The sequence below is a fragment of the Heloderma suspectum genome, chromosome 1 (genome assembly GCF_057233095.1).
Source record: "Heloderma suspectum isolate Gila_16-S chromosome 1, 16-S_ref, whole genome shotgun sequence".
NCBI classification, from domain to species: domain Eukaryota; kingdom Metazoa; phylum Chordata; class Lepidosauria; order Squamata; family Helodermatidae; genus Heloderma; species Heloderma suspectum.
In genome coordinates this window covers 409,236,469-409,261,782 of record NC_139458.1, presented here as the reverse complement: position 1 = coordinate 409,261,782, position 25,314 = coordinate 409,236,469, and the positions used below count along the sequence as shown (strand labels likewise).

Here is a 25,314-nt window from a genome sequence, read left to right as displayed (position 1 = left end):
TGTTTGTTTGCAGGTATGGTTTGTTTGTTTTTTTAACTCACCCTAACATCCCTTTTTTTAAATATTCAGGTCTGTCTGATACACTACTCCTTTGGAAATGTGTTGTTCAGCTTTTGCAGAGCGAAGAGCAGGTAGTAAGAGATACAGCTGCTGATGTTATAAGAGTGGCCAAGTCTCAAGAAAATATTCTTAGGAAAACCGGTATGAAACTCTTCTTATCCATTGATTATCAGAATTTGTGACAAGGATTCAGTTCAAATGGCAGCATGTTCAGGTTTGTGGGTTCTATCCAATGCTGCAAACTGAAGGCAGGTCTCACAAAGTATCTTTTTCTTTCCCTTCTCCCTGAGCAGCTCCCTGTACCCTTCCCCCAAATCCTATTCAGGAGGTATGGGGACCTCCTGAACAGTGGGGGCTGCAAAAGGAGGGGTTAAATTGCCCAAAATCGGACAGAGGAATCTTGTGCTAGCAGAGCTACCGTTGGAGCAAGATTGCTTTGTCCAATTTTGGATGATTCCTCCCTTGCACTGCAATCCCCACCATGCAGGAGGGGCTAGTGACCATCTGGAGAGGATTTCCATGGGATACATGGGGTTGCAGCGGGAGAAGGGAAAGATATCCGTCACAAGAGCTGCCTTCCATGTCTGCAACCATTGGATACAGCCCTACATTTGTAACATATGTGACCTCTGTCTCTACAGAAAAGAGCTCATATAGATCATATTTGTTCTTCCTCAGTTGGTTTATGTAAGTATGGGGAATGGATCAACTGGGAAGAGTAACAACCAATGAATCTCAACTTTGTAGCTCATAACCACTGAGCTACTGATAGTTCAAACAAAAAAAGTAAGGAAGGTGCTTCTTCTTATTCAGCCAACTTCTACTGATGGAAGTGTTTGTGAGTGGTCAGTTTTCATATGTTTTTGCAATGGCATAGCTCTGTGTGTGTGCATCATTTTAGAACTTTTAACATTTAAAAAAATGGTTAGGAGCTATGTATATCCATCTTGTATAATTTTGAGTCGTATATTGCAGAAAACCTAAAATTTGGCTGGGACAGGCTTGTCCCCCCCCCCCCCCCGATAAATAACATTATTCAATCAGTCAATTATTCAGAAGTTGATAGTTGCTGATAAATTGCCTGGGGGCAACAGACCGTTAGAAGGATCCCAGGGGCAGACATTTTATTTTTGGAGCATAGAACATTAAGCCCAATACAGACGTAACACTATCTGACTGTAAGGGATTGGGAACAGGCCATGGATTTACATGCTCCTTGACATACCATGCTCCCTTCAACTACTCTGCCTGGGTTTGTTGCATCTGACAAAGCTGATATGAAACCAAAACAGAATTTAATATTTGACCCAAGTTTTTGAATTCTCAAACTACTTGGACCCCTTCCTCTAGTTCTTCTTGTGTCACCTAGTTTACAGTGACACCAAGACTAATGTGGACTTCTTTTCCAGGAATAGTGTGCTTTTTACTCCTGTTCTAAAATGTATCAGTTCTCTCGCATTTTGGAATTTTCAGTGCATGCTGCATCCCCTTTACTCTAGTGTTGTGGGTGTTCTCAAAATCATTAGTTTGTTTTATTCATCATCTGGCATTTTGTACAGTCTCTGCTTCTAAAGCTGGATATATAAGCAGCATCAGGTTTTTTTCTTTCTGTTCAGACTCAGAAATACTGTTTGCTTTTTCACATTAGACTAGTCACTTAGTATCAGTTTATCTTAACAGTTAATGACTAAGGCCTAATTCTTATTGATGTGATAAACCTAAGTCTGGGCTGTATCCTCAGGCTGCAAGTGAAGGGCTCACATAGTTGAATACACCTTAATTCAAAATTTATTCCCTTCATGTAGAAAACTAGCATACCAGGGAGAAGGGTAGGTTAGCTCTTTTGCCTGATACCTAGTTTTATATGCTCAGTGTGAACTAATCGCAAGGCTATCTTTTGTAGTGGATAAAATGGGCTTTCATCTGTATATCCAGCGTGTTTAGAAGTGCATTCTGTTTGCATAGACCACAAGCCTATCTTCAGTCCTTCAGAAAATTTCTTTGTAACTTGCTCTTCATCACAGTTTAACTGGATTTTTATTCCTGCCTTTCTACTTTTGTTTATCTGCCTAAATTAATATGATTTCTGAGAAATTAGTGTGGGAACAGTGCTTAATTTGCTCATATTTGCATAACAGCAATAGGGCAAAGGGATTGGGTGCCAGGATCCCAAAGCCAACGAAAGGGGGTATGTTGTTGGTTGTGTAAGCAGTAAATGCGGCCCCCATTCATTGTGCCAGAGAGCAACAGTCATAAGCAAAAAGGCCATACACAATGCTGGGACATGAGGTTGAGTGGAGGGTGGGGGCAGGGGAAGAAATTGTTCATCGGCCTTCACAGAGCCAGAACCTAAGCAGGGGTGGGGAGAGTTGGAGGGTCTTGTAAAGTGCACCTGGGAAAGTGCTAGGTGGGTATATCCTGCTTACTCTGCCTAGATGCTTGTTGAGATACAGACGATATGGCTGTGGATAGCACTGAAAGTGTCCCCTAAAGTATGTCTATAATTTTGGTCTCTTCTTAATGAGTGCTTGAAAATGGTTCCTCTCAAGATGTAAGGGTATGTAGGACATTACAAAATTTAATATGACCCATACTTTTAAAAGAAACGTACACTTAAAAGTATTGGAGGGAGCAATCCTAGCGAGATAGGCAGCTGCCTCTGAACTCGGAGGCGACCGCCTATCCAATGCAGGGTGGGCGGAGCGTGGAGGGGGTCTTCTCCACCGCACTCCAGCCGCCCTGCATTCGTGCCTAGATGGCCAATTTCAGCTGCCTAGCCACTGGACTTCAGAGCAGGTCGGGGGAGGCCAGGCGATGCATAGGAAATACTGTACCAGCACTTCCGCACTCGCCGTCCCTCCTCTGGGAACACCCCCTTCTGCCCCACTCCATGCTGCTCTTCCAAGCGCGGAGCCAAGGGATGATGATCTGTGCTGCCTATGAGGAGGCGGGGAGGTGGGCTCTGAGGTTGGTTCCCCAAAACCAAACAATCCTATGGCCATCTAGCTGCTGTCTAGCGGCTAAAAAAAACCAAAAAACATACTAAAATACACACACACACACACACACACTTCTGTTTTCAAGTGCTGTGATATTTTTGTTTATATAGGACATCTTTCATCATGTTGAAAACAACAGCTTCAGTTTGATGCAAAAATAATGGATTCAGATGTGGTTAGCTGCCCCCAGTTTTCTAACCCAGGATCCTAACCCACATACAAACTGCCTAATTAGGAGCAAGATTAATTATTGTTTTGTTTGCCTACAAACAATAACTTGTCAGGTAGTTAAAGTCTTGCTAATGAACTTTGCAGTACAAGCTCAGGCTTGATGACAAGTTTTATTGCTTTTGCATTCATTGTGGTATAAACTTCTGTAGGATCTTTTTTTTGAAGTCCCTTTAATGTGAGGGAGCGCACTTAAAGTGTTGAATGTAACAAGTGAGAACTGCAACAAAATGCAGCATGGAGAGTTCCTGTTCCAGTCAGTCAGCCATGCCCTCCTCCATGATACTGCACTCCATTTCCCCCTCCCACCTGGTTTTGCATTCCCTCCCTCCACCACACCCACTCTTCACCCATCAGTCAGCATTCCATAACCACTGAGCACACTCAGTCCTCACTGGGGTGCCTTGGGGTTTTCCCCCTCTTAGTTTTCTTTCTAAATATTTTTTGTACTTCTGCAAACTTTTGGTTTCCCTTGAGGCTACTAATACCTCCCTCTTGTACACAGGTGGTGCTGTTTTGGCTAAATATGCAATGACACTCACACCTGAATGTCGGAAATAGAAGGAATGATGTAAATACTAATCAACTTACTTGAAATCTAATTGCATTAGAAATTCATGAGTTTGTAAAATGTAGGCTATTTCAGAGTAAGATTGCTTATTCAAGAATGTATTTCTGAGAATAATTCAAACTCAAGAAGAAGAAAAACCATTCTCCCTACTCGTTGCTTCCTAATTGTCCAAACACTAGATACTCCTCTCTGTCCAGTAAGAGGCCAGGGTGAGTCGCCTTCCATTTGCTCCCTAAACCCAGTCATTCCGTTGCTGCGGCTGGGTAAGATTGCAGGTTCCAGTGTGTAGCGAGTGGGGAATAGCTAGCCCAACTTTCCCCATGGCTCAGTCACCCTCTGGCCTCAGTCGCAAAAGGGGAGGGGATTAAATCACCTTGATGTCTTCCTTATTTTTTCCCAGGCTCTTGCCTCCACTTTCTCCTGTTCTCTCTAGGCTATTGGATAGCTCTGGGGCAGGTCCTTCCATCCACAGCCCTGGCTGGCCTATGTACAGCCCATGGCAGAGGAGGAAGTGTTTCCATCACCATGTCAACAGATGCTTGCCTCCCTGTCATCTCACTCGCCCTTGGCTAGCCTTGCTCATGGCTCTGCTGCTGGAGCAATTGGGATGCTCTTGGGCTGTTTCACCATGGCTGCAAGCTCCTGTGGTGTGCCAGAGGACTTCACCCCATATGCAGGAGTCATTGCTTCGGGATTCCTGACACAGTGTTTGGTTGCAGCTCAGTTTTAGGATGGAGGTAGGGGAGTGTTTGCAAGTTGGGATGAAAAAGGAAGCTGACAGAGGAATTTCAGTCTGTAATCAGCACTGAGCTTTTTGTCTCCCACAAAGGAGTTCCAGAACTGGCTCTGCTTAGGCTTCCCAAAGTATCTGGCCGGCCACTATCGAAAACTTGATGCTAGACTAGATGGTTATTTGGTCTCATCCAACAAGGCAATTCTTATGTCTAATGTGGTAATGATGAGGAGTGTTTCTTCATACCTAACGTTTTGAACAGCCCTCAATTGGCTGAAAGTACAGCATCAGGAATCGGTGGGGTTTAAGGCAGCATTTCATGTGGCCAGTGCCCCTTTAGTGCCCTTTATGACATCAGCAGGGATACAAGGCTGTGAGTAGTTTTGCCACTTGGTCAGAGAATATTTGGAACAGATAAGTCCTTGCCACTACCAAGTCTATTGGTTAAGGTCGGGGACCCAGCCACATCACCACAAGTCTGTCTCTGTCTCTCTTCTTTCTGTCTTCTTTCTAGTTTGGAAAGCATATACAAATGGCTCCTGAATGCTTCATCTACAACTCATCCAGTCAGATTAACTTTATTGAGAAGGCCTCTTATTTAATTTAAAACATTTGTATCCCGCCTTTCCTCCTTTAGTTCAAGACCACTTACAAAAATAATAAAAAGGAATAAACAGCAGTAAAAGCTAGCAATAACACAGTTTATGAGCAAAAAAGCCAGAGGTAAAAACAAACAAAAGTAACAGACCAGAAGGATTGCATATAATTCTGGTGGGCAAGCAATAAAATCCAGCCTCTAAAACCCAAAGGCCTTCCATTTCAATAGGAAGATCTTAATGTTGCAGCGGAAGGCCAAAAAGCAGGGATTTTAAAAATCTGGGTACAGCAACATACAGTCAGGGCCAGAAATATTGGAACAAGGATAACTGTTTTGGCAGTTGGCCTCTGTATACCACCACATGGAAGTTGAAAGGAAACATACCCAGATGAGAGTGAAGTCAGGACTTTCAGCTGTAATTCAAGGGGGTTGACAAAAGTGGGGCACTAACCATTCAGGAAGGACAGCCAGTGGCATACACACACACACACATCGTTGGTGGCTCATAAGTAATGGAGCAAATGGCTGACAAGCAGCTGCATGGCCAGGTGTGGCCTGTTTCCTAGGTACCCCATGACCAATCAAGCAGATAAAAGGCCTGGAGGTGGTTCTGAGTGTTACATTTGCATTTGGTAGCTGTTCACTGGAACTCCCAACATAAGGTCCAAAGAGGTGTCCATGCAAGTGAAGGAGGCCATCATTAGGCTGAGGAAACAAAATAAACCCATCAGAGAGATAGCAAAAACAGTGGGAGTGGCCAATACAACAGTTTGGAACATCCTGAAAAAGAAGGAATTAACTGGCAAGCTCAGCAACAGCAAAAGGCCTGGAAGACAACTAAAGTGGATGACTGCAGAATTCTGCTCATGGTGAAGGGGACAACACAACATCTAACCAGGTCAAGAATGCTCTTGTGGAGGTAGGCATGTCATTGTCAACATCTACAGTCAAGAGACAGCTTTATGAATGTACAGAGGCTTCACAACAAGGTGCAAACCATTGGTAACGCTCAAGAACCGAAAGGCCAGATTAGCCTTTGCCAGCAAACACCTAAAAAAGCCTGCCCAGTTCTGGAAGAAGATTCTTTGGACTGATGAAACAAGATTAACTTGTACCAGAATGATGGGAAGAGAAAAGTATGGAGAAGGAAAGGAACAGCTCATGATCCAAAGCATACCACATCATCTGTCAAACATGGTGGAGGCAGTGTTAAGCCATGGGCATGTATGGCTGCCAGTGGAACTGGGTCACTGGTGTTTATTGATGACCTGACTGCTGATAAAAGCAGCAGGATGAATTCTGAAGTGTCTAGGGCTATACTTTCTGCTCAGATTCAGCCGAATGCTGCCAAACTGATAGGACGCCGCTTCATATTGCAGATGGATACTGACCTAAAACATACAGCAAAAGCTACCCAAGAGTTTCTCCAGGCAAAGAAGTGGGATGTTCTTCAATGGCCAAGTCAGTCACCTGATCTCAATCCAAGAGAGCATGCTTTTCACTTACTGAAGACAAGACTGAAGGCAGAAAGACCCACAAACAAGCAGCAGCTGAAGGCAGCTGCAGTAAAGGACTGGCAAAGCATCTCGAGGGAGGAAACTCAGCATTTGGTCATGTCCATGGGCTCCAGACTTCAGGCAGTCATGGACCGCTAAGGATTTTCATCCAGGTATTCAAGGCGATCCTTAAGTTTGAAAAGATGTTGGTTTGTTCCATTACTTATGAGCCACCAATGATGGGTGTGTCTGTATGCCACTGGCTGTCCTTCTTGAATGGTTAGTGCCCCACTTTTGTCAGCCCCCTTGAAGTACAGCTGAAAGTCCTGACTTCACTCCCATCTAGGTGTGTTTCCTTTCAACTTCCATGTGGTGGTGTACAGAGGCCAACTGACAAAACAGTTATCCTTGTTCCAATATTTCTGGCCCTGACTGTAGAACGCGCTTTGCCTTGTCTCAAACCATCTTGAGTTTGGAACGAATAAGAGGGGCTCCATAGAAGACTTTAAGCAGGCAGGCGCTGAACATTGACCCCTTCCTCCTGGAGCATGCTTATGTTCCCCTGTAAATTGAGATTTAAGGCCTCCAATGGTGTAATCCTCGTATCCACCTCAGTTACTGAGAATACGGTGGTGTTGGTTCAAAGAGGTAACTGTAAACAAGACTTTGTTCTCTGTGTAAAACAGTAAATAACTTTTAAAGAAACCATTGTGCTTAACTAAATATTTAATTAGTGCTTTATTTTTTTGAAGAATCTGACTTTATTTCTGTATCACATAATCTGAATTTACTGACACTTCCCTGATCAGGACAAGTTTTCGTGTCCAAAGCTTCTGTCTGTCTGTCTTTAGAATATTTATATACTGCTTTTAAACAAGAAGCAGTTTACATAATAAAAGGTAGCTTGCAAAAATGTTGCAGTAAAGTTGTTTACAGTCTCAAGAGGGACAGGCTTTTACACGTAGAATTTCAACCCTACGAAGAAACAGGCTTCCTTGCTTTGGTATCAGGCAATAAACAGAGCTGAAATAACTGCATGGCTCCCTACCTTGTGTACCCAAGATCCTAGTCCTCAATAAACTATTCCGTATCTCAGCAGTTTGTGTTCTAATACTGTGGGGGGGGGGGAGTGCTGGGTCTTGAGCATTATGAGGCTGTGTCCCCAAGCCCATTGTTACACTGGCCTCTATGGAAAGGATCTTCCATGACAACCATGTAAGGAGTTCTGGTTTCTGCTTTTATTTCTAATCCATATAAAGAACAGAGAGACTGGGACTATGGACCGGTCGCTTACCTTTAACTGTGGTTCTTTGAGTGGCCATGTGTGCAGGATTTGGGGTAAAGGATTGAAACCAAACCCACTTAGTCTCATAGGGCCTGTAGTGGAAGGTTTTCTAGCTTCCTCCAATACTTGCAGTATGTCTTGTGGAATGTTCAAAGTGGCTGTATCCTCCACACTGTGAGTCTTAGAGTGGCGAGGTCTGAGTAGCATATGTTCCCCTGGGGGAGGGAGAGGCGACTGGGCAAGAGAGGCAGCCACCAGTAGGTTTGGTGAGACATCAGCACAGTGGTGAACCAGGGCGCCCTAGGCTACCAGGCAGTTATGAGTACACACATTGTCTCTTCAAATCTTGACAGGTGAGGAGGGGGAAGGCATACAGACATTGACAGTTCCTTAGGAAGATGAATGCATCTCCCAGTGATCCACTGACCATCCCTACCCTGCTGCAGGGGTTGTGGTATTACCTGTTGTTGTGGGACACACTAACACATGCATGCACACGCGCACACATGCACACACCACGGCAACCCTTGGTCCCCTAGCAGATGGCATGGGCCAGGGTGAGCTTCTGTTGATCTTTAAGGTGCCACCAGACTAACACAACTAGTCATCTGAAGGCTTCTGTGAGCAGATCTTCCTTCTAGATGGCGTGTGGGAGGGTTTGGTTCATGGATTGTACACACTGTGCTCCTGCACTGCCAAAGAGGAGTGAGGTGATTGGCACTTGACCGCATTGGTCATAATTTTGGTGGGAATTATACTCCCCCCACTTCCCCCTGAAAAAAACAACAGGTGAATCAGTACCACCAAAATTGATAATGCTGACCATCAGTGGGGAAGACCCTCCCAGGAAGCATTGTGGGTTAGGATTGGTCATTAGATTAGGATTGTTTGTGAACAAATTACAGGAGGAAGGGGTTCTATTTGTAGGAAGATTTCAATAATACAGAAAAAAATTCCATTCGATAGACTTATGCCAATTGTGTATTTTGTTTCCAGCATTGGAACAGTCATATTTACAAAAGAATGTAAGGGCATTTTACATTGCAACAAACAATCGAAAGTCTGGTGAAGAGAGCGAATGCTGAAGAAGCTGACTTTGGCCTATTGCTGCAAAAGAGTTTTATACTAGAACAGTGGTATTCACTGTTTTTCAAGTGGAAGCCAGTTTGAGGGGCGGGAAATCAGTGTGAGAGCTGCCCTTCAGCCCTGTCCACTGCATCTAATTCCCTCCTCTCTCTATCCTCCATGTCGGTCTCCCCCGCCTCCTCATCTGTTTCCCATCTTTTCCCTCATCTGTCTCCTTTCTCTCTCTCCTGCCCACCCACATGCTTGCCCATGTTCCCGCCGATGTGCCCCTCCCTGTTCCACCACATCTGTCTCCCTTCTCCCTCACCTGCGTTTGTCTCCCGCTTACCAGGTCTTTCTCCCTCCTCCTTCCTGCCCCCTCAGTGTGTCTCCTTCCTCCCCAGCTGCCCACCCATTGCATCAGTATATCCCCCCCGCCACTGTCCGTACTGAAGGGCAGCCGAGCTCTCTGAAGAGCTGTGTTGGCCAGAAAAGCAGCTGGTGTGGCTCTTCAGAGAGGTAGCCATGCCCAAATGCATAGCTTTGAAGGGTCCTTCCTTAGAGTCAGGCATTGTGGGAGGACCGGTGTCCCTGGATATTGCCTGTACTGTGGGTGATCTCCAGGGACATCCCTCCTCCCACAAAGGTCCTCCTGGCAAGGGAGAGTGTGCAATTTGCCATTCCTTCTGCTCCATCACTGGAGCTTTTGTGAGCTGCTAATGGAGCTTTAACAAACCGCCAATGGCTCACAGGTCTTGCAGTGAATACCAGGGTATTAGAGGCCAGAAGAGAAGAAATATTGAGTGCATTAATTGCCTTGCTGTTACAGCAATTGCTGTGCCAGTCTCTGATAATGTAATGCCCTGTTTTTATAACCAAGAATATAAGCGTGTTAAAACCACAGCAGGAACTACAAGAAAATTGAAACAATATAGTAGACTAAAAAATTAATAGAATATGGGTGTAGGTGGAATATTTTATCTAGAGTTCAGGTGCTTTTTCTGAAACTTAAAATAAATAAATAAATAAATAAATAACTCAGTGCTAGAAGACAGCTGGAAGTTTGGAAATCACACTTGCTACTCATGACTTGACAACATCTTCTGTGGTGGCAGTGATGAGTTCCAGAGCCAGTCTCTAACATTGCAAAGATGTTCCTATCTTTCTTTTAAGTGATTTACTAGATCTTCCAAGGGTGTGTAAGTGTGAAAACCCTCTGCTCAGATAGACATTAAGACTAGAGAAGGGCTTAGGAAGGGAGGTGAAAAGGGTATGTAAGCTGGGGTTGAGGCAGTTAAAAGGCAATCAGACCTCATCCCTTCTTTGGTCATCAGAGACTGTAGAAACTGGTATGCTTTAACCACATCAGTCCAGTAGGCCAAATGTATTGGAGCAATACTTTGATTTTAGCAGCAGAAGCTGTATGTTTGTGCCATAAAGCTTGGAATTCTGTGATCAGAAAACACACACTGTAAGCCGAATAAACTATGAAAATAGGTAACTATGATTGTCTTAATTTACTGCTTTACCACTGTTAGAAAAACTGACTTGGTTATGATAGCAAAGAGTTTTTGCAGAGAGTACATGCATGCACTTGCTGTTGAACCTGGAATTTATTGGTCAGACATTGATATGGTGTAGTGGAAGGGATGCTTAGGAAAACATGTGCCAGTGGAAATAGTGAGATACGATAGACAGGAATTGTGCATTGTTCTACTTACTGAAGACTAGAAGTCCTACTTAATTTTCCCTTCATTTTTTAATTTTCAAAAACAGTGCCTACTTTTTTAAATGAATGGATTCTGAGGGTTTTACAGCTTCATTCTGCAGTTAACAGCTAATTTTCCTGTTTCACAACATGATTAAAGGAGTTCTGCAGACTTTAGACCAACTCAGTTATAATAGGAAAAAGAGTACGGTCTTGCAGTACCATAAAGTCTAACATATTTATTATAGCATAAGCCCATGTCATCAGATGCATAGTTTTTATCCTAAATTGGCCTGAATATATACCTACATGCCTGTAAACAGATATACAGACGGAGAGAAAGGAAATAATGGGACCAAAAGGCCATGAAATGCAAAAGCTACAGTTTGTCACACTTTAATATGCAAAACTCAAATGTATCCAAGATAAGCACAGTGACCATTCATTTGAGCTTTGCATAGAAATGTGAGCTTTGCATAGCAATATCACATGTTGTATCTATTGCATTTCATGGCCTTTCTGTTTATGATTTTCCCCCCCACTATACCGGTGTGTGTAATTTCCAACTGAGGATAACACTTCCTGCATCTGATGAAATGGGAATTAGTCCACAGAAGCTCATGCCACAATAAATGTGTTAGTATTTAAAGTACCACAAAACTCTGGCTACAGTTCTTTGCATACTTGGTAGTATTTACCCTTGTACTTAGCAGGATTTCCTTATGATTTAAAACACATAGGGTCAGGCTGCATGGTGTTTTTGCTGTAACGGACTAACATAGTCTACATCAGGGGTAAGCAACCAATGTGCCCCCAGACACTTTTCTTGGCACCCACCAAGGTGCCCTACTCCTCCCACTTTTTTTTTTTTTCCCCAAATTAACACATTTTCTTACTGGCATCTGTGAAATAGGTTTCTGTTGGTGCTGAAAACTGTGGGTTGAAAGGAGTTGCTCAGTATATTGGGGATCAGACCTCACCTCTGCCTTGTACCCAGAGAGCTTCGGCTACTGGGCAGTATAGAAATGTAAGAAATAATAAATACTCAAGTCACTTAAGTAGGTTACTTGTCCTTTGCCATGCCTCCCATGGCAGCCATTTTATGGTGATGCTCACAACAATTTATCAAATTGCCAAATATGCCCAGGGCCTAAAAAGGTTGCCTACCCCTGGACTACATGAAAGACAATGCTGTTTAACGTATGATAGCAAACTGGTACTCATATTCTGCTGTTGATTGGATAACACAATTATAGAGAATAATTGGTGGTTCTTTATAGAGCATTGTGTAGATCCCAGTTAGCTGAATAGAATTTAATGTTATCATTAAATCTGTGTTTACTGCAGGAGTGTATCAGAAGTTATTAAGTGCAACACTGTTTATCCATGTGCAATGAGTAAACATTTTTTTGTAATAAACAAAGGCAGATGCCAACCTGGAATACGTATTTTTGCTAAGTTGTCTTATTATTAGCACAAAAATTCCTTGCTAAATGCACACTGAATTATTAAAAGCTCATACTTCAGATAAGAAAGTTTGATGACAAATGAAAATAAAGGTTTGAAGACTTGTATAGATATGTTTAGTGCCACTTCAGTGTGTAATTAAAAATAAAATGAGATTCCTTCAGAGAAATGGCAGCTGATTAAGAGAGAAGAGTGAAAGACCCTTTCTCCAGCTGAAGCATGGCATCGTGAAAATGTATGCTGTCATGTAAGAAAAACAGTTCAGCAAAGCAGAGTGGATTGCTGGTTTTATAATTATTTAAAATATTTTTAAAACTATTAAGGAAAAGAGGATCTCATTGGTAAACAGGGATTTAAAGCTACAATCCTAAACTCACAGTAGTGGAGTAAGCTCCATTGAACATAGTGGCTTACTTCTGAGTAAATACACATAGGATTGTGCTGTGTGTTCTAAAGCAGGGGTGCAGAACCATAATGAGGTAGGGGGCTGAATTGCCTTCACCAGGCCCTCTGTGGGCTGAATGGTGTCACCACCCTGCCCATTTTGCTTTTTCCATTCTGAGAGAGGCATGGAATCCCCTGTCCACATCCCTGACTTAATGGAACAGGTGTGCTCCATCCAGTGTGTTGAACTACGATAAACATCACTGCAAGTTACTTTTTAGTCAGATTTTTTAGACCATCATCAGGAATAAAGTCACTTAAAGAAGCAGTAAATGAAACCAATGGAATCAAGTCACTGTGTACCACATCAAATTCAAATTTCCCTACGTCTGTGTAATCTGTAATGACCAGTCAGCCCAAACAAGAAAGTCTCCGTACACTGCAGTGGAATATTCTTTGTCTTCATAGTGTGTGTGTGTGTGTGTAGTGTGTGTTTCTAGTTTTTTAGCTGAAGTACAGCCTCTGAGATCATGTGTCTGATCTTTGCTATGAAGACCTGGAGCATAGATAGCATGATGAGAGACTACTGGCTCTCCTTGCAGCACCTCCTTGTATATAGCAGTGGTGGACAGCATGTGGCCCTCTACATATTTGCCCTACAGCGCCCATCATCCCTCACCATTGGCCATGCTGACTAGGGTTGATGGGAGTTGTAGGCCAAAACATCTGGAGGGCCACAAGTTGCCCTTAGTATATGGGACTACACATTTATATAGAAATCATCTTTGATTTTCATCATAAAGTTATTTGCAGCTATGTGCTTCTCCCATAAATATATTTCAGAATAAGTGGATTATCTTTCTTTATCCTATCTGGGATGGATCCAGAACTAATTACACTACCAAAAGAGAGTGTGAGTGAGTGAGTGAGTGAGTGTGCTTTACACAAATTCTTTGCATCATGACCAAAAACTTGGCCTACTTCTATATTTTGGTTTGTGTATGACACTTTCCTGAAGGCTGATATTATTAGTACTTTCTGTCATGGCTACCCTGCACCAAGTATTCTGGAAATACCTGCGATTAGAGTAGACAGTATTACTACTGTCTACCAGATAGAAAATTTGTTTATACTTGAAGTTTGTGTTCATTGCAATTCTTATTTGACAGTTTAAGTAGAACATTTTGCCCCTGCGTAGGTGGTTGGAACTACATAACCCACTGGTTCCCTTCCAACTCCATGGCTTATGAAGTTAAAACCATCAAGTTGGAGGGTAGAAAGTAATTCACACTATCTGTGTGTGTTCCACTTATGGCTGCTGGTGGTATTAATGAAATGGTGTTGGCATTGGAAGTACAAATGTTAAGTTTTGACAAGTAGTGTTTCTGGCTCACAGAATATGGTGCCAAGCAAAAAGGAAACAATCTGGTAACTGAAGTCTTGGACCAAATATTTTCCCATTTTCTTTTCTGTTTTTAAACTGTGTTGTTCTCCAGCATTTCTTTGTTTGGGTTAGCAAACTATAGTAAGCTGTGCTTTTTCATGACTTAGTTTCCAATGAATGCTAATTCCAGTGAATGCTTCAAAAGGGGAGTGAGGTGGGCAAATGAGATCCACAAAAATTCCTCACCAGTGAAATTTAATAAACATTTTTAACAGCAAGTCAAACATGCAAGAAATATTGATTTTTTTTTCCAGCTGACTAACTAGATTTTATTTAAAATTATAAAAGAGGTAAGCAGTAAAATGTCCTAAGCATGTCCTCTCTGGAATTTCTACTGGCTGCATTCATTTTGTGGCAAGACTTTAAAAAAAAATGTACACAGTATGGAGAGGGTTGAGTATTTTATGCTGTTGAACCCTCTTAGCTGTTATTATAGTTGAAAGGTTTTATTAAATCATGCTATAGGAATGAGTAAAATATGGTAGATTTAAATAAGATTGATTTTTCTGTAGTTCTCTGTTAAACCAATAGCATATCCCAGTAATTCTAAATCTGAAAACCTTTTCAGTGGTACTATGAAATCTGCACATGCCTGATTGGAGTGTCGTTTGGCTTTGTCAGCCCAACACATCAGTCCTGTGCATGGATAATTGGAGTTGCTGCCAAATGCCAGTAATTGATTCTGTGGCCCAGGTTTTTCAGATTGATTTTTTAACTGGACTTGAAACTCAGAGTCCATCTCCAGTCCAAAAAGGATCTTGGGCAACATTGGGGCATGCCCAGGCGCCAAGGCCACAGGTGCAACAACAATGACATTGGCACACAATCAGGGATTAAGAGCTCAGCACCAATGTGGCCTGAAGGCAGTGGGTTCAATGCCCCCCCCCCCCAATTCCTGACCCTCCAGATGACTTATTGGACTTAACAGAAGTAGCTGGAGTGGCAGAGGGCCCGATCTGTATCCTGAAAGCTCCTGGCTCTACAGGGCCTTTTGATGCTACTGCGCATACATGAGGCAACATTTTCCACAAAGTCTGGGACATGCTTCTTTGTGATATAGCTTTGCATCTTTGGAAAAGTAGTAGCAGTCCCCTTGAAAAACAGCTAGAACCCACGTGACAAAGTGTTTAGATTTAAGGCCATTTAGTTCCATTAACTTCAGTAACATTGAACTGGCTTTAATTCAAGAACTAAATCTGAACTGAATTGTGGATTATGTGGGGTGGGGGTGTTAGTGTTGGTAAGATACTTATAATGATGCAGTGATGAGTCCAGTCAGCTCCACCCTTTGATATTGCTAGGATTTAAAAGTAGCTAGCTTTTTTATTGAATCCCATATAATTTAACTACAGTAATACTCTTAATATTAGCAAATAAATAATGTGGCTTACTGCAGGCAAAGCCCAGGCCAGGACCCTCCTTTATGGCCCAAGAGCAGTCCAGAGAGGTTTGCTCCTATGCCCTGCCCTCAGAGACCAAGTGGCACAGCCAATTGGCTGTCAGAGTAGGCTCTGGGCCACAGTGCACCTGGATGGCAGCCCTTTCTCTCTCTCTCTCTCTCTTTCATATCGCACTTTTTTTCCCCCATGCAAGGAACCCAAGGTGGCTTACGTGACCTCCCCCTCTCCGTTTTATTCTCATAACAACCCTTTGAAGTAGGTGAGGCTTAGACCATTGCCCAGCTGTCAGTGAGGAAACATTTCACCCTCCCACCACCCTGTTACTCCCTGGTAACAGGGGATCCAGTGATTTGTTTGGGGGAAAGTATTTCTTTTAAAGAATACTATGCTGCTGTTTTTAAACCTATCATAGATTTCTTAAATTGAAATAGTTGGCCTCATTATTCGTCTCTAATTCCATTCGATACAACATGTTTGTCTGCCCTGAACACTATTCTTTGTGCTAAGATTAATTTATGATTTGACAGTTCTTCTTATAAGCTAACATTAGTAAACAGAACTGTAGAATTTCTTCGTTTGCATTAACTAGATCCCATTCTCAAAACTGCGGGTTATATATTATGTTTTCTTAGTGTTTATATTTGGCTCTTCAGTAAATTGATAATAGCCTGTTGGTAATGTTCTTACAATTCTCCTTGGGGGAAAAAAATTAAAAAGAAAATGGTTGTGTATTTTTTAAGGCACATAATAGTCTACCAAAAGAAATATTTACATCTGGCATGATCAAAAGTCTTCTGGTGTATGAATGCGTGTGTGGGAGGTCTTGTTCTACATTAAATGGATTAACAAAGATGACTCAAAACACTGCAGTTCCTACCTTTGATAAAAACATTCTTCCTGAAGCTTAAAATACCTTCTTTAAAATTTTTTATCTTCCATTGTTTTTAATTGAAGTGTGTGGTATGCATCCTTAAACTTTTCATGTAATTGCTGGTTGAAGAAACAAAAGTTGCCTTCTATTTAACAAATTAAATAGCTTGATTAAGTAAGATCAACACCTGACTGACATTTTTGCACATTGGAATTCATGCTATATGGCTCTAGAATCTGATAACCAAGACATTTAATCATTTATTTTAAACAATCCAATATAATTTCTCCTTCACAGACCGATTAAGTGTTGATCTTTTAAAAAAATTCTGCATTGGGTATATTCTGCATATAAGCCCAAGTCAGGATTCCAGGCTTACTGTGAATGAACAGTGTGTTGGCACATGCAGCTCATTCGTGCAAGCAAGTAAAACTAACCAGGAAGGGATAGCTTATCTTGATGTCTGAACCCAGGATCCTAGTTTGTTGTTCCTAAACAAGCGAGGATTTCTAAGCTAGAAACAACCCAAGTTTGTTATTGGCTTACAAATCCTGGCTTGTTCGAGAGCAACAAACTAGGATCCTGGTTTCGGACATCACAATAATGCAGTCTTCCCCAACCTGCTGCCCTCCAGATGTTTGGGGCTACAATTCCCAGCAATCCTGACCATTGGCCATGCTGGCTGGGGCTGATGAGAGTTAAAGTCCAAAGCATTTGGAGGGCACCAGCTTGGTTGGTGTTACCCACTCATGCGAAGTGGAGGTGAATGTGCTGCATATACTGCATACTGGTCATTCCTGGGATATCATTTTGTGCCATTATCTGTTAGTCAGTTGGTGCTTTTATTTTCATGGGACAAATTGACTTTTTCTTTTTTTTACTTTGTGGCTTAAATTCTTATAACATCATCATCTTCATCATCATTACATCATCTAATCTTAAGCCTTCAATAGAAAACAAATGTTTAAGGAATTGTATTGTTACTCAAACTTTTATCGCTTAGAAGCCATGGCCTATGTCAAACTTCAGTGACACTCAGAAATATATAATACAAGAAGTTACATTTGCAAATACGGTTACTAGAAATGATACAGCTATAAACACCATAAATAAAAATCAGAGTCAAAAGAGCCTAACAAGCAGTAAAACAAAGATCAAGTGAACATAAATAATAAAATCATAAATAAATCAGATCAATAACAATACAATTTAAAACAATTTAAAACAGTTTTGCATGGATCCTTGCAGCAGCTAGTAGAAGAGAGGACACCCTGGAAGCAAGGCCAGCGCCAGACTCCAGTGGGGCCTCAGCATAGTGCTGCCAATGGGCCCACTGCTCCCACCCCTCCATACTGCCCACACCCTGCCAGCCAACACTTTTTTTTTTACCTGCTGGGGGAGGGGCAGTGAGAGTGGGGGAGACAGCAACTTCTTGCCCAGCTGGCCAAGTCTACAGGCCCTGCAGAGCACAATATTAAAAAGATGTTCTTTTTACCTTTGTTTTGAGTAGCAGCGATCTGAACTGCTCAGATGCTGTTTAGGGGTGGGGGCACATGGCCAGTGTGGGCACAGGAGCACCCTGTGCCTTCATTGGCCATTTCTTCCCCAAAGATAGTATCTGATTAGTTCAGATCACTGCTACTCAAAATGTGTTTTTTTTTTAATGGGGCACTGTTGTCAGTTTTCCTGATTCCCTTCAGCACACACACTCAGGCAGTCTGACACAGGTGACCCAAATCAGTGCAATTTCTTTATTGCAGGAAATCCCATGGCAAAAGCTTAATGGTTACACTCTTCAGAAATCATATAGCTGATGGTCAGTAGCAATAGGCTCTATGTAATTCCAGAACAGTCCAAAGCTAAACACTACTACTGTGACTGAAATCCTCATCAACGTGGTTTCCCCATTGTCATTCTCCATGGTTCTGAGCACAAGGGAAGGGACTCTGGATTCTTGGGAATCCTTTCATGGGGTTCCAACCCTGGACATGGAAAGGGAATGATTGCTGGAATGAACCCATCAGGCAATCAAGGGATTATTTCTTGAAGGGCCTAAATGAACCACACCCATAGAGAGTCCAGCTTTGAATTGTTGATAACTCCAGGCTACATGGTCAAGGCCTATCAAGATCAAAGGAAGGGTAAACCCAGACACGCAGGGAGTTCCGTGCCACTGCTTTCGCATTGTTAACTCCACACTGCACGCGTCCAGGCAGAGGAAATCCAAAAGTCGTAGATCAAAACCAGCCTGCCAGTACACTGAGCTGATGACACACACACAATCCACAGCATTGAGAGTTCAAGTCTAAGAAAAGCCTCACAGTACTTTTCATGGCAAGTCTTTAATAATCCAGAGTTCCAGTCCATGTGCAGAGTGCCTCCAAAAGCCCAGACGATGATGGATCCAAACAGAGAAGGCCTCAGGCAATGAAGATGAGATGTTCCTAGCAAAAGCTCTTTGCTTAAAAGGGAAGGTGTGACTGTAAGACACCCTCTCCAAATCCCTTGACAGACAAGGGCCTTTACCCTTTCAGTGAGGCCCCTATCTAAACAGGGCATCACTGCTCAGCCCTCCAACAGTGACGCTTCAACCTGGGTGACCCTTCTGCAAACTCCACCCCACCTCTGTCAGGTTCTCACAGACAGCTTCCAACCTCCCTGCCTGCCAAGGCCAGACCAGCAGGTTGACAGGAAGTCAGGTGACTGCCCCGGCTCTGTTCTGAGAACAATGACAGAGATCAGCTCACACAGATTCTGACATTCCAGAGACTAAATAGGCCCACATCCTTCCAGACTACTTCTAATTAAAGCCTAGCTATAGCCTACAAGGCCCCGACAACTATGGGGCTACAGGCTCACCCACGTGCTTCCTTTTGCTAGCACAGCTGGCTAGAAGGTCAATGAAAAGGAGGAGGATGGTGGCAGCTGCAGCAGGTTCAGGGATGAGCCTCTCGGCCCTTGGCAGGTGCCCATCAATGCCAACCCCTCACATCGGGCCTGCCTGTAAGTCACAACACCTGACAATAGATAACATATATTTTCTGGGATAGTTTTTGCCTGTAGTCCCAATAAAATACTATCTAAAAAGTTCCAAATAGACAGGACACAATAAAATGTAGTGTGGGAGATCTATCTCAGCAATTCCAGAGACATCTACATTGCACTAGAAGAGTGCAAAGGTATCGGTCATCAATCATGGGCAATGGTATCATCTAAAAACAGATAGTTATGAAGGCGTGTCTAAGCTTAGAAAAAATGAAGATTAATCAAATAGGTGGGTCTATAATGGTCATTTTTATACATCCAAAACCAACTAGAAAATTTTGAGCTTAACATTATTTATCAGACAATGCACTTAAAAAAAAAGAAGACAAAGCCACCTAGTGTTTAACATCTATGGAGGGAGTGTGAAGAAAAAGAATAAGATCCGAGTAACATACGATCTCTAGAAGCCCAGTGCTTGTAATTCTGTAACTTAATGTAAGACAATTTAGAAACATAATCGGAAAAAAAAGTTTTTTAAAAATATTTAATTATGGCATTATGGATGCAGGTCACAAATTGTATTGTACACCGCCCTTAGAATATTATTAAAGAGCAGTCCCATAATAAATAAAATTAACTCTGAAAAGTGTAATTTGCAAAATTATAGTTGCAAATAGAGCCATATGAATCTTGAGAATGAGGGTGAAAGGTCAGCATTGAAATTACGTATTGCTGAAATGTGGTTATTTTTTTACATGTCTTAGACCACTTCTTCCTTTCTTTTGACTGGATGTCTCACCCCCGGCCCTTGGTCTGGCCCAAAAGATGGACAGGAGTGAGGGATACTGCCTTAGCCTCTCTTTGCTGAGCCGACATATATACACAGGGATGGAATGTTCAGATTCTGCCTATCCATGTACAATACTGCGCACATAAGCAGAGACTGTATGGTTGATTTCCTGATTTTAAATTGGAAAATAATCCATGTGATTTTTGCCTGTATGTGCTGAAATGCACATGTGTAGGAAGCATTTGAATGTCATGAGACATACTGCAATCAACCCCAACTTTTGTCCAGGTTTGTCCTCCAAGTTGTTAGACTCTTGAGAGTGGGGTTCAAGTCCTATCTCTGAAAACTAAGCAAAGTGTTGAAAGTTAAGATGATCTTGGCCACCCCACAAAAAGCCAAACAACTGACCAGTCTATTTCTTGCCAATAAGGTCTAAACTATTTTAAAATGTCAGTAATGGAAGTAGAATAATATAACATCTAAATATATCAATGCCTATTTAATTTGCATAACCTAATAGTTGTAATCTGTGCCTTTTTTGCAGAGTACATGTGTGTAGGCATATATTTCACTACCCACTTTTGTTTTCTCTTTGCAGAGCTTGACTTCCATGTAGTAAACGCACCAATGGCTTTGGATTTAACATTTTCCATACTGTGTGAACTGCTAAAGCAGTGGGAGCAGACCAGTCCTGGGGTCTCGATCTTAGTAGAGTGGTTGCTAGAAAAAGATGATTTACAAGATTTAGAGACTACAGCCTTGGTAACTCAACTAACCAGTATTTGTCTACAGTTAGAATGTTGTGTTCCCAGTGCAATCAGTGGACCTTTTACAGGATTTCTTACCCAACTACATAGAGCCATTCTTTTAGAAAATTTAATTGGTATAGAGCAAATGTGTATATTAAAAATGTTTTGCATTTAATTAATGCATTTTTGCATTAATGTAGTACAAATTGAATCACGAATTGAATCACAGTGGAACCGGCCAGCCCTGCCAATTCCATTGTGCAAGCAGCACCCAGCACTTGTGCATCAGGGATTTATCGCTTCTGGGGGCAAGCCTCCAAATGGGCAGAAACACTTGTTTTTGGAGCAGGGCAGGTCAGCAGAGCTCCCTTATGCAAGCTCCACCAGCCTGCCCCATTCCAAAAATGAGCATTTCTGCACATTTTGGGTTGCCCCCAGAAGCACCAAGAATCAGCAGGGCTGGCCGCACTTGGGCAGTCATAGTTGAATTCTGCCTCTGGTTTTGGTGCTTCTGTCCTGACTGGCATTTCTATCCTGACTTGCTAAACCATAGTTTCCTGGTCCAGATGTTATGGGAAATGGGGGGGTTAACAAGCCAGGATAGAAGCCCCAAAGTTCCCCTCTGCACCAACATCTTAGTGAGTGGATGAACATTGTGTTACTCAAATAATCCAAGGCGCTCCAACAGGGCAAAGTATGCAATGCCCTGCAATTTAGGATATCTGGAGGTTAAAATCCATATGTCTTTTAACTTAGCTTCATTTTAATAGGTCCACCAATAGAAACACCACTAGGACGTAAACTGGTGGTAGCTTTGCACTTCTGAGTGATCATCTTTTATATGAACCCTGGAAATGTACTGTGAAACTTATAATAGTTTGAGTTTTCAGCATCTACTAAAAACATCTTTTCCAAGAGGCATTCCGAGGAAGGTAATCTTGTCCTCTATACATCGCTTAGAAATTTCTTTAATATAAGCGATTCATAAATATTGTTAAATAAATCATAGGCCTATGGGTTGGTAACCAGTCTTCTCCCAGCTTGGTGTCCTCCAGATGTTGTGGACTTCAACTCCCATCAGCCCCAGTTATCATGGCCAGTGGTTAGGAATCCTGGGAGTTATAGTCCAAAACATCTGGAGGGCACAAGGTTCGGAAAGGCTGCGTTAGTAGCATTGTTTGACCTACTAGTTCTCTGCTGACCTATTACTGCCGCTGTGCTACTACAGCTGTAGAAGTACTACCAACTACTGCTGTAACTTTCATATTAAAAAAATCCACTCCAAATGCTTCATGAATGGCCATGCTGACTGGGAATTATGGGAGTCAACCCTGACTGCTCATTGGAGGGACAGATACAGAAGCTGAAGCTCAAATATTTTGGCCACCTAATGCGAAGAGAAAAATCACTGGAAAAGACCCTGATGCTGGGAAAGACTGAAGGCAAAAGGAGAAGGGGACGGCAGAGGATGAGATGGCTAGATAGCATCACCGATGCAATGAATATGAACTTGAGCATGCTGCGGGAGAGAGCGCAGGACAGGAAGGCCTGGCGTGCTATGGTCCATGGGGTCACGAAGAGTCGGACACGACTTAATGACTGAACAACAAGTCAGCACATCTGGAGGGCACCAAGTTGGGGAAGGCTGATACACTAAATAATAGTGCTGATCACATACGAGTGTAAAATACAAGAGCATTACACTGGAGGCCAAGCTGAGTCTGCGTGTCTAAAGCAGGCATATTCTAATGTTTTGGGCCACTATTTGATGTCCATTATTTAAAGAGTTCAGCTTGTATGCAACATTTCCAGGGAGATTTTCATTTTAGCATGAACAGATTCTGGAGAATGGTGACAGGCCTTCCAGAATGTTGAATGGGTTGTCTTTATGGAGCATTCTTCATGCATATCCCTCATCAACAGTCATTAAAACATTTTTTTTAATGTCAGAAGGGTAAATAATGCATAGGGTCTTATATAAGCCATCCTGGGCGTGTATTTTAACAAAAGGATATAAATGTTAGAATAAATATATAATCATGAAACTTACATTACCAGAACACTACAAAGCAGTTTTCAGTTATTTGACCCTTGTGCACTCATACATAATACATAAATTTCATTGGTCCCGTATCCCATAAAAACATTGATTTAATGGTGGAGGGATAGAGAATACTGTTTTCTCAGCCTTAGTTACCCTTGCTCATGCAAACAGTCACAACTGTTTGCTTTCGTAATAGTCCATGATGTAGTGTTTTATTCAGATTCTGAAATCTTGCAGAGACATAGGAGAATCTAATCTTGGGATTCTTTACTTTTTTTCTTAAACAAGCAAACATACACACAAACAAAAAGAAAAAGTATCTACTCTTCATGGTTAAGGGCAGTATCCAATTGTGTCATTCCACTAGCACAAATGACGTTGTGCTAATGGAAAAAAGTGCCAAACTATGTGCAAGAAAAGAATCCAACTAAAGTTACATTTGTTCAACTGCTTGTGCAATAGAAAGATTTAGTGGAGTTCCACTAGCACTATTTGAGTATGTTTAACAACGTACAAGTGATAGAAAGCTGTGAGCCACTGCGTTTTGTCAGACTAAATGTCCCCATCTCATGGCTTCCAATCACCTCCCTCTTAGGGGTGCTTCACACATGGTTTCTCCACATGTCATTTCTTCATTGCCACAAAAATACATACAAGGCACGTTCATCATTGTGTGAAGAATTCATGTTCATATACACACACTTCTACATTTTCCACAAAAACTTGTCATACTGCTCAGATTTATCTAGTACAAGAATATATGTATATAGTATTGATTTGACTTTCTTAGGATACAATCTGATACACACTCATCAAGGAGTAAGTCCCATTGAACACGGTGGGACTTGCTTCCAAGTAAGTTTACATATGATTGCGCAGTTACTGAAGTTTGGGAGTGGGGGTTTCTAGTACATCATATGAACAATCTTGCATAGGGTTGTTTATCACATACCACTGTCAATACACTTATTATTGTTTTTCTTTTTCTGAAGATAGGAAATGACTACCTCTTTGACAAAGGACAAGTGAATTTTTGGGCTGAGAAATTAACGAAGGTGCGTCAACTCAGTAAGCATCTCCTCTTGCTCATACCAGTGACTCGCATCAGTCCGTGTGATCAAGAAAAACTGCATCAGTTGGCAACCTTAGCATCTGATCAAGCCAAACTTGTGACACACCTTTTTAAAGACATGTCTCCAACTCCAGAATTTTCCCAGTCTGTAGAATTCACAAAGTTAGCTATTCAGAATGAAAGAATATCAGTTTGCTTTAAGATATTAAGCTTGCTTGGAGCCGGAAATGATACTTTCCAAGAAACGAGAAAAACTTGAAAACACAACTACTGACCATTTGCTCACTGCTGGTTGCAGCTTAACCACACTGTGAACACACAAACTGGTGCATTTACTTTGTGCATCATACATGTGCAAGGAATTATAGCAACAAGTACTACATACTTCTTCATACTTGAATCTTCATCAAATATAATGTGGAAGACTGCATCTGTGAAAGCACTCATTTTCAATCAGACCCAGCAAGGTTTTGTTGCAGCTACTGTAGGAAGTAAACTGTCAAACTGTTTCTTTCCATGCACCAGGTGCTGGCCACCTGCTGATTTAATATGCTGATTTTACTTTATAAGTTGTTCTTCCTGTTCGCTGATGTCACAATCCTTTACTTCATACTGCTTTTTTCATTGTGTACCAGGATCTATGCACAAACAGATGTACCTAATTGTGTGTCAAGAGTTTTAAAAGAACCCTAAAATAAGTAATGCTGGCCTTTACCATTGCCATGCTGGACTGAGAGTTCATAACTTACTTCTGTTTTTAATCATGGTTGAATATAGGGGCTGGGTTTTTGGGAAGCATTGTTCCCTTTGTAGCCACAAATACCAGCTTTTCCACATGTAACTACTTTACCCTTGCACCTTAACCAATTCAATATTAGAATGCTATCATTTGTATGCTTTCAGCACAAAAGCTTAGTTTGCTATTAACTTTAAGTGAAAATCACAATGCTTAAAATAAAACATGCCTTTTTCCAGAACCATTCAGCAAGTAAGGCTACTATTTACTTGCCAGCAATGAAACAGCTCAGTATTACTTTACCAGAGGGACTGCCAAAATAAGGCTCCCATCCTAAACATTATTCAGCAGGACCTGCATGTTAGAAATTTTCTTTAGATATGAACCATGGTTGACTGCAACCTCTTAATAATTTTCATAATGTACTTTGCTATTACTTTTACATTAAATGTATTGTACCAAGGTATATTGCCTATGAAAATATTTTTCACATCTGTTAAGAAACATATAACAAATGAGGGATTTTTTTCCTGATAGCCAAGAAGTGTAGCATGAAATAAAATTCTTTTTTATGAGAGATGTAGGGTTGAATCCATGTTTAGTCAGTTATATTTAGCATAGACCCATTC

The 25,314-nt window shown here is 41.8% G+C and overlaps 1 protein-coding gene across 14 annotated transcripts in view; it reads left to right on the top strand.

Moving 5' to 3' along the window:
- Positions 1 to 24,876, top strand: part of THADA (THADA armadillo repeat containing) — a 229,432-nt gene extending 204,556 nt beyond the window's left edge. For 12 of the 14 annotated variants that reach the window (XM_084828934.1, XM_084828927.1, XM_084828928.1 and 9 more), the window contains 3 exons: positions 70 to 201; positions 20,683 to 20,846; positions 23,870 to 24,876. In XM_084828934.1, coding sequence (XP_084685060.1) covers positions 70 to 201; positions 20,683 to 20,846; positions 23,870 to 24,208 — 635 coding nt within the window. In that variant the 3' untranslated portion in view covers positions 24,209 to 24,876. Of the gene's footprint in view, positions 1 to 69; positions 202 to 20,058; positions 20,231 to 20,682; positions 20,847 to 21,603; positions 21,686 to 23,869 lie in introns of those variants that run through there. The other 2 variants (XM_084828935.1, XM_084828936.1) reach the window with 2 other exon arrangements.
- The last annotated feature ends 438 nt before the right edge of the window (positions 24,877 to 25,314 follow it).